The sequence below is a fragment of the Lontra canadensis genome, unplaced genomic scaffold (assembly GCF_010015895.1).
Source record: "Lontra canadensis isolate GAN:19392208 unplaced genomic scaffold, GSC_riverotter_1.0 scaffold79, whole genome shotgun sequence".
Taxonomy (NCBI): Eukaryota; Metazoa; Chordata; class Mammalia; order Carnivora; family Mustelidae; genus Lontra; species Lontra canadensis.
Window position 1 is genome coordinate 1,861,902 of NW_022631073.1, and position 14,535 is coordinate 1,876,436.

Here is a 14,535-nt window from a genome sequence, read left to right on the forward strand (position 1 = left end):
TAATCACGGAGATGCCCTTGGGGAGGACCGTGGGCCACCCACTCTCATTGCCAGGATGGGATTCTGTCGATGCCTAATGTGGAAACAACCCTCAAACGTAAATTAAATCAACAGAGAATGCTGGTGGGATGACAGCATGAAATCCCACGTATCTATCACAGCAGAAGAGGCTGAAGTTGGTAAAATCCCACGAGCGTCACCACGGAGGGTGAGCAAGGACCACCCCTCACTGTCCTCGGTGAGGACGGACTGAGGGGATGGGTCCTGAGCGCTGTTGAGGATAGTGTGGGAGGGCGAGCCGGACCAGCTGGCTGGCAGAGCCCAACAGACTCTGAAACACGGGGCCCACGTCTCCAGCCTCTGGTCCTGGATGCAGAGGTGGGTGCCTGAGGCCGACGGAGGTTGCTGAACCTTCTTCAGGGGCCACTGGGTCTCAGGCGTGGTTATCAAGCACCACGTCCACCCGTACCCATGACCTCAGTGCCCCTCAGAGCACTTGGACCTGCTCCCCACCTCCTTATCTCCAGGGGAGGGAGGCCTGCTGTGGCCCTGGACGGAGGCATTAGTCAATGTCCCTGAGGCGGGGCCCTGGAGGTGGCCAAGTGTGGGACCCTGCCAGTGGCCAGGGCCCGAGGGCATGTCCCCGATGCCCAGCCTGGCCCCCTCCTCGGGCAGCGGCAAGCACAGGCTGCCACCCACACCTGTGAGAGGCCTCATTCATCCATTCTTCTCGTTTGGAGCGTCGTGGAAGGGAGCGTCATTTGGGCACGCACTCATGTCTCTGCGCGGAGATGGCCCGCAGGACCGTCCTGTGGCCCCTGGGTGGACGCAGCCTGAAGGCAGGAGCATGCTGGCCACACTGTGTAGCTGCAGTGCCCGCGTCCCCGAGGCCAGAGCTCCTGTCGCAGAGCTGCGAGCATGCTTGTGAGATATTGCTGCTGTCTGCGGGGCAGGGAGGCCTTGGAGACCAGACAGAGAAGCCACGTGATGGACAGTCCACGCTCGGGATTCCGTGGCACTGCTGATAATACAGAGCAAGGAGCACCGAAACACAGTGTGTCCAAGGGTCAAGTTTGGGCAAAAACCTCAGCTTCTGAAGTACGTGCATTCATGTTTGAGCTGGAGATGAGCCCCCCAGAAACCCCGAGTTCCCCCAGTGGCGTTCCTGAGCCCGGACTGCAGCCGCTGAGGGTGGGACCCTGGCAGAGCCAGTGGGAGGCAACAAGCACGGTGCTGACAATAGACGGGTGGACAGACAGACTTGGGCAGCTCTGCAGCCCTGCCTGGCTCGCCGGCAGCCCTGGTGCTCCCTGACTGTGCCCCAGGACACCATGCTCTGCTCACTGGCAGGTAGGACCATCCCCTGCCACCTTCCTCCCTTCCCTGCCCCTCGGCCCCCGGCTCTTCCGTGAGCTGGGCATTGACGGATGCTCAGAGTGGCCTTTGGCTTTGGAGATGAAAGCAGGGCCCACCTCTTCCTTCGGGGCACCCTGCCCATGGGGGCCTCAGGCTGTGACGACCTCCCTGCGCCCGCGCTCCTCTCACGTTCCGGCCAGAACCCGATAGGAGACCCTTTTCCTCAGTCTTCAGAGAGGCTTTGGGGAAGCGGGGGCTGTGGTCAGAACCAGTTTTATCTGGAGGTTTTTCTTCTCTGCACGAGACCACGGTCAGCTTCAGCCCGCTCTGGCGGAGGGTCAGCCTCTCCTGTGCCCGGCGGGTAGGGGGACAGCCGCCGAGCACGGGGCACCCCCCGGGGGGCTCTGCCACCTGGGATGGGTGGTCAGGGGAGCTCAGAGCTCAGCCAGTCAGGGCTCCCCCCACTGAAGCGGGGAGGGCGGCTGGGAGGCCACGGGGGCCTGGTGACCGGCCGGCCAGTCTGGGGGCTCAGGAAATGGAGCACTTGGGAAGGCAGGGCCATGGAGCCGCGCAGTGACACGTCCGGTCAGTGCCCTTGATGCTGCCAGGTGGGCGGGGATGCCCCAGGCTGGACGAAATGAAGGAGGTGCCCGAATGCCGGGGAGAGGCTGGCGGCAGCCCCAGGATAGCGTCCCGGGAGCACTCTAGGCGGCCAGCCCCCCAGAGCTGCTGAGTCTCCCGGTGGCCGGCTCGCCGAGCTGCTCAGACTAGTCCGTGATCGCGGGTGACAGGAGCTGATCGCGGGCTCACGGAGCCAGCCCCGCAGGGGAGACAGACCGGGCACGGGACCCAGCCGGTCTCAGAGGAGCCGCGGCGCTCTGCAGGAAACGGCGTGAATTTGGCTGAGGAATTCCACCTTTCAAGGACACGAGCACGTGGGAGCCCCGGAGTCCCAGAGGAGCCGGCGAGATGAAGAGAGAGGTAGACGCGTGCTTAGTCCTGGGACCTGGCGAGGGGCGAGGTCCTCAGGCAGCCCCAAGATGTCCACCCCCAGGGTGCACCCCGGGATCATCCCCTCCCTTGAGAAGGGGTAGGTCAGTGAATAGGATGGTGGGGTTTGGGACAGAACATTCTCTAAGACTCGGACGTCCATGCAGACTCTCCTGCCAGCTGTGGGGAAGTCAGCCACACTGGCATGGAGGGGCTGTGGCAGGGAGCACTGGTGGCCATGAGGCTGAAGAGGGCTCCTGATGGCTCAGCAGGAGACGGGCAGCCTCCAGCCCTGCCCCGTGGGGTGAGCTTCCCAACCAAGACATGACCCTGGGGACACGGGAGGCCCAGGTCCAGGGAGTCAGGCTTTCCTCAAAATCGATTCTCACGGTCCGTCCCACCTGCGGTTATCAGGAGCGAGTCCTCTGGGAACAGCTGGGCCTCACGGACGAAGCCCAAGGGGGCCCCCGTCACACGCATGGCTGTGAAGGTCCCCTTCTGCTGTGATGCCCAGCCCTGGGCCCCCCGCCTGGCTGCGCCTCTGTCCACCGCAGCCACTGTTCCCCGAACTTGAGTGGCACCTGCTGGCCTGGCCCCCAGAGGGTAGGACAATACCTGTTCTGTCATTGTAAATGACAGTCCCTGCTGAGACGGCTTCTCCCGCCTCACGCGCAGATGGGATTTCCTTTGGAGGCAACCATATACTATTAATTTTTAAAGAGTGATCGTATCACACGTCCAGAACTGCAAAACCCTCCAAACACAGCCTAACATGTGGGTATTTTTTTTTTAATGGACACTTTCTATCTTTTCTAATAAAAATTGTCCTATTCTCAGCCATGCTCTGCCTTCCCTAGGAAGCAGAGATGGGGGTATCTGCTGGGGCCCTCCGGGGTGGTTGGGAGCCTGTCTGTGTGGGCTGAGTTGCGCTGCCCACGACGTCTCTCGGCAAGTGCCCCGGCGCTGCTGTGGTCAGGGGCAGAGAACCGCGGGGTCAGTCTGTCTGGACACTTCCCCAGGGAAGCCCCTGTCCCTGCGGCTGGTCCACATTTCATCATGTTCTCAGTCCTTGGGAGAAAGTCTCTGCGGGGAGACTGGGTCGTCCTGCCCAGGAATGCAGTTCATGAATATTAAAAAGGGGCTTTTATTTTTATTAGAAAAGATAGAAAGTGTCCATTAAAAAAAAAACCCACATGTTAGGCTGGACAACTAAAGCACATTAGGACAGTGTCTCTACTGGGAATGCCGTGACGTGTCCAAAGGCAAGAGGGAGAAAGGGTGGTAAGCGGCCCGTTAGCCCCCATCTCCCCTACGCCCCACCCAGTCCCAGAGGAGCCCTTCCTGAAATGCACGTGACCTGTGGCCGTGGCCCCCGAGGGACCAGGCTCAGCTTCCTCAATCTGCCTGGGACGCTGCCACTGCTTCCGGCTCCTCCTGGGCTCCTGCACCCCCAACTGTGCTGCCCCCCACAGCCCCGATGTCCCTTCAGCTCACGAACGTGGTCGTGGCACCCAGGCAGCCCTTCTCAGACCCATCCCATCCCTTCAGGAGCCTGACGAGTGTCCGTGTTCCAGAAGAGTCTACGCTCTGGATTCTCACCCCGGAGCTGGTGGAGGCTCCCCTTGGCGCCCGGGCACGTCTCCGCCACAGGTGCCTCCCGGGAGGCCGTGAGCTTCCTTAACTGCCTGAGCCCAGACCACGTGCTTTCCGGTGTAGGGACCTTGACTTCCTCTGGGTCCTCAGCACGCAGCACGGGGCCTACGGCAGAGGCAATGTTTAGTCGATGTTTTTAAGCGAGTGCACTATGGTGGAATGACTTAAACATTTCCGTGCTCTGTCAGTGGGGAGAAGCCGGAAGCTGCACGTCCCACAGCCCCCGGCACACTCGGCTGTCTCAGTCCTTCAACAGGGGCCGGGATTCCCGCAGAATTGTCTGATTCCGGGGCTGAGGCGGGAGAGAGGCCTCGAAGTTCCAGGAAATAAGGAGGTGCCCCACCCCCCACAATGACAGTGTAGCCAAAGGCACACAGCAGCCCGCTGGCCAAGCCCTCCATGGCCAAAGCTGGAGCAGCTCGAGCACAAGCTGCAAGTCGCCCAGATTGCGGAATAAACAGCCACGAGTCCGTGGGCAGGTCAGTGAGGGAATAAAGAAGTCGACGTGGGAAATGGGTGACCGTCCCCTCCAGAATTCCAACTGACCAGTGTTTGGACCCCCCTGCCCCCAGACTGGGGTGGGGCCCCGAGCGTGGGCTGTACAGAGTGGCTCCCCCAGCAGCCGAGCACGGAAGGGGGACCGAGAGTGGATGTTCGGAGGACAGATCCGGGGACAGCAACCCCAGCCAGGGGGTCGGGGCCAACACCGACCTGCTGTCAGTCACAGCGACAGTGAGAACCACGAGGGCATGTGCTGACCGAGTGCCTGGCTCTGGGCTCCTCCCCCGGGACCCAGAACCCCGTCTTGTCATGAGCAAAGCTGAGAGCATTTGGCGGAGCGGCGTCCACGGCGTGACCAGCACTCATCAAAGCCATTACGGTCAAAACAGCAGGGAAAGTCTAGAAATGCTCACAGCCCAGAGGGGCCTTGGGAGATGCGATGCTTACTGTCACGTGATGTCATGGGTGGGACCCTCACGAGAAGAAGAAGCACACGTGCAAACTTAAGAAGTTGCACGTGAGGACCTTGGGTAGCAATAGTGTAGACAGACCTGGGGTCCATACCCATGCGAGGTGTTAACAGTGTGGGAAACCGGGTAAGACGTGTCGGCTTGTAATGTTCTTTCAACTTCTCTGTAAATCTAAAACCACCGTAAAATAAGATAGTTTGTTTAAAAAAATGACCTTCCTGAAAACGTTTAAATATTGATTAGAAAATTAGCTAAAACTACACTAAACTCAGAGTATTTGCAAGAAGTTGCCCCTGTCGTGGCCGTGGTGTTCTGACGGTTCTCACAAACGTTTCAGCCAAGACATGACATCCCAGAATGCCCCGGCTCCCTGGGTGTAACCGGGGCTTCCGATCAGAGGCAGGTGGCTCTGGAAGAAACCCAAGGAAGACAGTGTCGTGAGTGTCGCGAGTGTCTCACGTGTCGTGAGTGTCGTGCCTGTCGCGAGTGTAGGAGTCAAATCTTCCAATGCTCCAAGCATGGATTTCCTAGAGAGCTGGGCGCGCTGCTGAGCCTGGGGTCCCTTAATGCTGTTCCCACCAGTGATCATTTCAGCCCCGTTTTTGGCTCAGCCTTGGATGCTGAAAGCGACTCTATTGCATATCTTTCTTCAGGTGTCAGCGTTTTCTACCTGGGAGAAAGAGTTACATAAAATCGTGTTTGATCCACGCTACCTCCTGCTAAACTCGGAGGAGCGGAAGCAGGTAAGGCGGGGGCGAGGCGTGGTGGTGGGTTCCAGACGCGCACACCTGCACGGCCCCCGTCCCCGCCGGGGGATGCTCGCCTGTCGTGTCATGTCGTGTCGTGCCATGTCGTGTGGTCAGAGGGGAGGGAGGGTTGCAGATGGAGTGTACTCGCTTGTGAGCTGGTGGGCGGGAACGGTGACCGGGCCGGGGAAGGTGACCCCTCCCTGTGCCTAGCAGACCATCGGGGGTGACCCCACAGGGAAGACCCTCCCACTCGAGGATGGGGCTACCTGTGCTGGGAACACTGACCACACCCCAGAAGAGTGTGTTAGGGAGACTTACGGTCGTATCTGATAACAAGGAAGGAGAAGACGGCCCAGTGAAGGGAGGAGCAGGGGGAGGGAGGTTCTAGAACGCGGGTCCCCAGAAAGCTCAGGAATGCATCAGAGGATAGTTTCACCTGACGAGTCTGCCCTGGCTTGTTGACAAAGCAGGTCACGGAGCCAGTACTGCTTCCCAGACGAGGCAGACGGACAGAGGGACGGCTGTGCTGACCGCCAGGGGAGGGGCCGAAGCCATGACGTGCGGGCCTGCACAGCTCAGCCAGGGTCTGGTGGGGGAGAGGGTCTCCCCGGAGCCCGGCCAGAAGGGCCCTGGCATCAGTTCCAGAAGATCTGGATGTCCTTGTCTCTGGTTCCCAAGGGAATCCTGTCTCTCCCTCCTGCACACGGAGAGCGGGTCCTCAAGAACAGCCCCTGAAAACAGAGGGGCCTGAGAGTTATTTCAGCGGGGGGCTGGGTCACCACGGTCTGTACGGGGTCAGGAAGGCCCGGGGCCAGGGGGACAGAAAGGGCTCTTTTATCTTCCTTTCTGTCGTGGCGTGAAGTTCCTTCCAGCCCGTGCTGGGATGACCAGGGAAGCGACCAGACAGCCAGGCAGAGCCTCAGGACTGTGGACCCTGATGGTCCCAGAGACGGCAGAGCCCCCGGCTACCCCCACCCCCAGCGCAGTCTAGGCCAGCCCTAGACTGGCCACTTTAGAATACAGACCTTGGACCATTCACGACCTTAGAATTAATGGTCCTTGCACTGCATTCCCCGTGAGCTGTATTTTCCAGAAAGAAACATTTAAAAATGTAGAAAATGTGCTAGCAGTGGCTCCAAAGGAAGAAAGAAAGAAAGAGAAGAGTCACAACAGAGGCGGATGAGATTAGATTATACACATAGAATCCAAAGAAAACTGTGGACGGCAATCACCGATTCTGTCTCACCCTTTTGTTGTAATATTAAGGACCGAAAGTCTGACAACTCGACTCTGAAAACACAGAAGAAGCTTGTTTCTCTGCCGCGGTGAGGAGCGCGCTGGCTCACATCTGCCGACCGTCGGCACATCTGTAGGCAGTCAGGACGGTCCTCTCCAGTTCACAGAGGTGTTTGGAAGGCATTAACCCTTTGGGGGAGGCTGAGGAAGTGAGGCTACCCACCCTTAGAGAAACAGCCCGTTTACGGTTTCAGGCTTTCTTCCTGCCTCTGAGCGAGTGGGGCATAAGGGGCACAGGTGGCTGTGGCGTTGAGCGGTTCCCCCGACCCGGGGCGCGGGGAGCCCACGGAGCTGTCCTTCCAGCCATGGCCAGAGCAGCAGGTGCCGGGCAGGCAGGCTAAGCCTCCTGGGGACCGGGACCCCGGGCCCAGACCTGGATGTGCACCGGAGACCGGTCAGACTGGAATGTCAGCTCACACCAAGTACTCCCTCGGACCCCTGGGAAGCCCCAGGACCCTGCAGGCCTGTGTCGCTAGCCTATAGCTAGGCCATGGAGGCCTGATGAGGAGCAGCAGGAAGCTGCCTTGTGGGCCGCCCAGGCCGGCAGTGCCAGAGAGCTCCCCTGGGGAAGGAAGCAGTATTGGGACCGTCTGAACACCCAATCCTACCTACAAAGGTGTGGGTGCGTTTTTCTGGGGGAGCTGAAGCTCCTGGTGGCCCATCGCCCCCTTGCCGCCACCAGGGCCTATCGGGGAGAAGTGACTAAGCCCAGATTAGGGGTCGGAGGGCACCTCTCAGACCCATTTCCGTGCTAACAGAGAACGTTTCCTTTTTATTACCATAGATTGTGCCGTAAGGAGGTAAGGGCGAGCGGGGCCTCTTTTAAAAAGTCCTGCCCAGCTTCGAATGAAAGTAGCATCATGGGTCGAAGAGGGAAGGAGACCCGCGCGTTGGCTTAGAGCAGCCTCAGCGGAGCAGCAGCCCCAAGGGGAGGAGAGAAATCGGGTTCGCTGGGCTGGTGGTTCCGGCACCAGAGAAGTGGGGTCCCTGCAGTCTCTGGCACCGGAGAAGTGGGGTCCCTGCAGCCTCCGACCCCACAGCCGGGCAGGGTTTCTTCTGTCCAGATTCAAAACGAATAGAAACTCTGACTTGCGACGGAGCCCTGTGCTTCTGTGTGGGTGATGAGCCTGCCTTCGCCTTTTCTAGGAACCTAAATCGTAAGACAGCTGCAGCGTTAGGACACCACAGGCCTTGCTGGTGCGAGGAGCGGACCCTGCTCTTACTTCCACGTACAGGCCCGCCCTTTCGGTTTCCATCCCGCTCCTGGCGCCTCCCGTGGAGGCTGACTCGCCCGGAGGAGAGCGGCTTCCGTTTTCTCAACCCCGTCAGGCTGGTGGTTACCGAGAGAACCGGAGAACGCCCCTGCCGTGGCCATGGGGCGTGTCCCCCTTCCCGCTCTGGGGCAGGTGCGCGGGACACCCCAGAGCCCACGGGTCAGACTCACGCCTGCCGTGGCCAGGGACCGGGCTGGCTCAGGAGTGCTGTGTATTGACCTTCCGTGATCACACGTGCGATCTTCACCATCTTTTTATTTATGTTTGCACACACGTTGGAATTATCTCCAGTGTCTTCTCTCTTAAGCTCTCAGGGCTCTGACAGCACGAGCCTCCTCTAGGCTCGGATGCATAAATGACAACTTGCCACTGTCAGAGCGACGAGCCGCCCGGTCCTGGCGAGGGAGGATCCTCCAGGGGCGGCTGCAGACAGGCTCCACGGCGTCGTGCGGCGTCGTGCGGTTGTGCTGGCAGCTGGCGGTTTGCACGAGCTACAGTCCCAGAGTCACAGGGGCACCTGCCTGCCAGACCACACCCGTCCCTTTAGGCTAGGGAATGTGGTTTTCCCTTTGGCTTAGCTTGCAAAACCCACCTATTGTCAGCCGGGGGCTAGTGCGGCGGCTGAGCATCTGGCCTGCACTCAGGGGGCTTTGCCTAGAGGCTCCTTGACATGCCCAGGAGAGGCCTCCCGTGTCCGCATGCGCCCCCGATGACCAGACCCCCCCGCTCACAGGCGGTCTTCTTGGGGACTGGCGGGTGGGGAACCAGAGATGCCAGGTTGACTCTCCTTTCACGAAGGTAAAATCCTATTTGGAGACCCAAATACCAATTATGTTCCTGAGGAACTGACTAGAACAGACGACACAATCTCACGTGTTACTGGGACTACCAGCGGCGATGTGACTGTCAGCCAGACGGTGTGTGACCGGACAAGCTACTCACAGCCTTCCCAGACCAGAACCACGGGGGCAGCGGGGCCGGGCGTCTGGGACCCTCAGTAGCTCCCGTGGCCTCCGGACAGGGCTGCGCCGCCCATCCCGCACCTGCCCGGGCAGGGCCGATTCGGGGTTTGGCCCCGAGACGGTGCCTCGTGGGGACCCAGGCTTCATCAGGCAGACACTTGTCTCATGACGCTGAGAGCGCCTCCCCGAAGGGCTCCGGCCTCAGCCCCAGCTGCTACGGAGAAGAAGGGCCGAACCACAGACCCTCTGGCCGTCCTTTCGTGCTGTGTTTGAAACCCGAGGTTTCCTTTCTGATGCGCAGCCTCGTAATACCTTTCTTGTGTGTGTGTTTTAAGATATTTGAACAGTTCGTGAAGACAAGGATAAAAGAAGAATACAAGGAGAAGAAAAGCAAACTGCTGCTCGCCAAAGAAGAATTCAAAAAGCTTCTGGAGGAGTCTAAGGTGTCACCCAGGTACGGAGACGAAACAGACGTTGGGAGTCCCCAAGGCTGGACGTTTGCCCGTGACCGCAAGACGGCTCTCACGGTCTGTGTCTGTTAAACCGCACACCCCAGCGGGCCCCAGACACCACGAGTGTGATGGCGGCGACCCCCTGGGGAGGGAAGCCCGCGTCCTCCCTGCCGAGGGGGAGTGAGCCTTCCAGTGGCCACCGTGATCCCTGCCCCCCGCCCCCCACCTGCGCCACGGTCCCTCCGTTCCACTGCCTGGATGCCTGGTTTTCCAGCCTGGCATCCCTGACCCCACGGTCTAAATGATCAGCAGGTCAGCACTTAGAGGGGGGGGTCTTACTTCAGATCTAGGGATCAGAGACTGAACACACAGGCCACGGACAGCAGCAGGAACACGAATCCCCCCAACCCCACTGGCTCCAGACGCCTTACTGGTCGGCTGGGGCGCAGACAGGAGGTGCACTCTCCGGAGTAAATGGGCCTGGTAACATTGTTGCCAAAATGCACCTACAATAACGGACATCACTCTCACGAAATAGAACAAGCCCACAGGGGGTTGACGTCAGAAATTAGAAATGTACGTGGACTTCACTGTTCTTAAAAATTAGTTCCCATTGACTGATATTTAAAAAGTAGTGAATGTATACTACTTCTGAAATTACAGAACTATCACTTTTATAAGCAAAAAGTGATTATGGTTTATTTTCATTTGGGGTTAGGACATTATGTCTAAGTGGACATATATGTGTTAGTATTTTATAATAATCCCTTAGTACAGCATCGTTTTTAAATAGATGTTAACTGATGTTGCTTTCTATGAAGACCTGAGGTCCCATATGTTGTGGGAGATTGTCCAGTTCTCTGGGTCGGTAACTGGATGTTGGGTTCTGACAAAACTGCGGGAGTTTAAAGAGCAGATATTTTCTGAACGGGAGAAAATGTAGCCTGAATGATCCCCGTCACAAAATGCTAATCCAGAAAAGCAACTGTGCATCTAGACATTCATAATTGTGCTTTTCTACCATTAGAGATGAGAACACCAGCTTTTCTGTGTCCCCCACATGGTGACCCTAGGAGAGAGGAGATGATCTGGAGCCCCTGTCTCTGGGCACAGCCTGCTCAGGCCCTCCTCAGTGCGGCAGTGGGTGAAGCATCACACGTTTCTGAGCTTCTGGTCTCAGGTCTCATCTGCAGGCAACACAGCTCCAGGAGGCTCCCTGCAGGGTGCAGGCAGGGAAGCAAACTGTGCCTGGTACCTGAAAGAAGCTTGGTGAAAGGGAGCCCATCATCACCATCACCACCACCACCACCACCACCACCACCATCACCACCACCATCATCACCACCATCACCACCACCATCAACATCACCATCACCACCACCATCACCATCACCACCACATCATCACTATCACCATCACCACCACCACCATCACCACCACCATCACCACCATCTCTACCATCACCACCACCACCATCACCACCACCATCACCACCATCTCTACCATCACCACCACCATCACCACCATCAGCATCACTACCACCAACATCATCACCATCACCATCACCAACATCACCAGCATCATCACCACCACCATGTTCATCACCATCATTACCATCACCAACATCATCATCAGGAACTTTTACATAATATTCTTGATCTTTCCATTGGTGAAATGTTAACAATAAGCCAACACATTTCTCCTCCTCTTATGAAAACAAAGGAGAAAATATTCAGAATGCATTAAGCAATTAGGAGAATAATCACACACACACACACACACACACACACACACACACACACACAGGGAAAATGAGTGACTCTGGTGCATATGTCCTTTTCTTCCTGCCGCTCCCTGGGTGTTCTAGTAGAAGATGTGCAGTTTGAGTCGCTGCACGCTGGATGGCCAGGTGAGCTCAACATGGACCATCTGAGCATCCCTCAGGCAGCCTCTCAGTGCTTCTTAGCTCTGGCCCTGTCCCCACAGCCAAACAAAGAGCCAGAGCCAGCCCCCTGCCCAGCTCTCGGGGTCTTGGGATGGATGGGGCTGGGAGCCACAGGGGGCCTCTCCTTGGGCTGCTGGTGAGGCTATGGGATCTGTACTCTGTGCTCCTTCTGGGAGGTCATAGTGGCCCCCTCTGTCTCTGTACATGTGGGCTGTGTCCCCAGCTTCCAGAGGGAAAATGAGGATGCTATGTCCATGACCCAGAGCATTCCCCAGGCCCACTGGATGGTTCACCAGGGCCAGCAGAAGCCAGGCTATCCCCTCCGGCATGGCTGTGGGGCCACAGATTTGTAAGTTTCCCTTTCTTTCCAGGGACACTTCTTTTTGGAAGTGCCCAGAGTAAGGCCTTGCAGACAGGATCTCTTCCTGTCCCCTAACTGGGAATTGCTTAGACTGCTACCCACACAAGTGAAGAAAGTAACAAACCCTGTGATTTTCATCTTGGAGGGAAGAAAGGAAAAAGGGTCTTAGCTCATTTGGACTGCTTAACAAATTACCACAAACCAGGCAACACAGAATTCTTTCTCATAGTTCTGGGGGCTGGGAGTCCGAGATCAGGGCTCCAGGGCTGTGGGGTCAGGTGAGACCCATTCTGGCTCGTAGACAACTGTCTTGCCTCTGTGTCCCCACATGGGGAAGGAGCAGGGGGCAACCTGGGCTCCCTTTTACAAGGGCAGTGAGCCCATCATGGGGCTCCACCGTCATCCCAAAGGCCCCACTTTCTGGTACCAGCACCCGGGGGTTAGGAGAGGTCAATATATGATTCTGTGGGACATGGAACTTCCATCCACAGCAAGGAGGAAAGAGGGAAGAAGGGTGGAGAGCACCAGAGAGAAGGGGTTTCTTTCTGAGAAGCCCCTGAGCAGGCAGGACCCCAGGGCATGACCAGGGACCCAGCGGTACTTGAGGAAGAAGAGGGGGGCTGGTAACCGCAGGGGATGAACCCGGGTCCTAACAGCCCCATCTGTGTGATGCTGTTGTTCGTGTACAGAAAAGCTATTGCACTATAATCATTCAGTACAACAATTTGACGTCTGCAGCAGAATACAGGGTTCTCTGCAAGGAGAAATGGGGGAGCCAGAGGGTGCCCTGGACTGAGCATGAGCATCCCAGCTGCCTCCTGCCGCTCAGCCCCGCCCCCAATACCTGTTCCGCTGTGAGCTCAGGCCTGGGGGGAGGGGAGCCGTAGGACCCCAAGCTCCGCAAGGTGCCCTTTGCTCCTGCAAGGGAGTCCCGTTTGCCCTGTGAGCCTCCCCAGACCCCGTGTTGGTCTCCCTGGCTCCGCAGCCCTGGAGCCGCTTGGTTGATACGTGGGGACATCCACACACGGTCCCTGGGCCAGACATTCGGGACCTTCAGTGGGAAACGCAGAGGATAACGATGCTGCCCGTGGAGTGGGGGCAGGGGCGGAGTAAGTGACAAAGGTAGGGCTTACCGTGGTTGTGACCATGGCAAGGGCCAGGAAGGATCCTGAGTGTAGGGCGAGGCTCCCCAAACAAGCCACGCTGCCTTCCAGTGGTGACCAGTTCCAAGCAAGGACAGGCGCGCGGGGCCCAGGGCCAGCAAGAGTGGCCTGGGGCAGCCAGGAGACCAAAAGAGCCACGGACAGGAGGGGACCCTGGCAGCCATGGCAGTGGTGGGCGCAGGTGGGCGGTGGCCAGCTCTGAGGGACAGAGGCCAGAGGCTGGTGAGACGGAGCCATAGCAGGGTTCAGGGGATCAGGTCCCTGCCAGTCCCTCCAGGGGGAGTGACACCCAGCACGGGAGCAGGTGGGGCATGGGTGAGAGGCCATAGTTACAGCCTTCAGTCCATTACCTGCCCCACGTCCTGCCAGGGTTCCCCAACATGCCGCAGGTCCCACCCCTGTCCCCGACCTTCCCCACATTCTGCCCCTGTCCCCAAACTGCCCCATGTCCTGTCCATGTCCCCAACCTGCCCCATATCCTGCCAGGGTTCCCCAACATGCCGCAGGTCCCGGCCCTGTCCCCCACCTGCCCCACATCCCGTCCCTGCTCCATATCCCGCCCCTGTCCCCAAACTGCCCAATATCCTGCCCCGTCCCCAAACTGCCCCACGTCCTGCCCCTCCCCATGGCCTGCCCCATGTCCTGTCCCCGTACCCCTGGCCCCCCACCCCGTCTACCTCATGTCCTTTCCCTGTGGCCGGATGACAGCCAGGTCTGGTGAAAGGGCTGTCCACCCCCAGGCGATGCCAAGAAACGTCACACCCACCCCCAGGGCAGCGGTTTCTCAGGAAAGCTCTTGTTTTTCAGGACCACATTCAAGGAGTTTGCGGAGAAGTACGGCCGGGATCAAAGGTTTCGACTTGTTCAAAAAAAGAAGGACCAGGAGCATTTTTTCAACCAATTCATCCTTATCCTTAAGAAACGGGACAAGGAAAACAGACTCAGGCTACGGAGAATGAGATGAGTGTGGAAGCAGCGCGACAAGCCAGGTGCGGGGCGGTGTGGGGCGCGGGGCGCGGGCTGCTCTCCGAGGGTTACTGTTTCATATTGAAGCTCTTTTGTACGACATTCCGAGTTTGACGCATTTCTAATTGCCGTGGTAGGTCGCTCCCTTAGTTGTTTTAATTATGCAAATTCCTTGTAATATATACAAATTATAAATCTGCTGCGGGTTTGTAACTCAGCAGAAACATCTATAACCGTCTCCAGGCGTTTTCATGAGTTGAGCCGATTATCTGAAACTTTTCTGGAAACCTTCGTGCGTCCTCGATGCCGAGCTCCTTCCGCGAGTGTGCTGGGTCTTGGTGCCGTGTTCTGAGTAGTAGCCGTAGGACATTCATCACCAATCATAGTGACGACCGTG

The 14,535-nt window shown here is 58.1% G+C and overlaps 1 protein-coding gene across 1 annotated transcript in view; it reads left to right on the plus strand.

The window, feature by feature from the left end:
- TCERG1L (transcription elongation regulator 1 like) overlaps positions 1 to 14,163 on the plus strand; it is a 177,222-nt gene extending 163,059 nt beyond the window's left edge. Inside the window, exons 10-12 of the mRNA XM_032882062.1 lie at positions 5,624 to 5,713; positions 9,587 to 9,705; positions 13,980 to 14,163. Coding sequence (XP_032737953.1) covers positions 5,624 to 5,713; positions 9,587 to 9,705; positions 13,980 to 14,136 — 366 coding nt within the window. The 3' untranslated portion in view covers positions 14,137 to 14,163. The remainder of the gene's footprint in view (positions 1 to 5,623; positions 5,714 to 9,586; positions 9,706 to 13,979) is intronic.
- Positions 14,164 to 14,535: the final 372 nt, after the last annotated feature.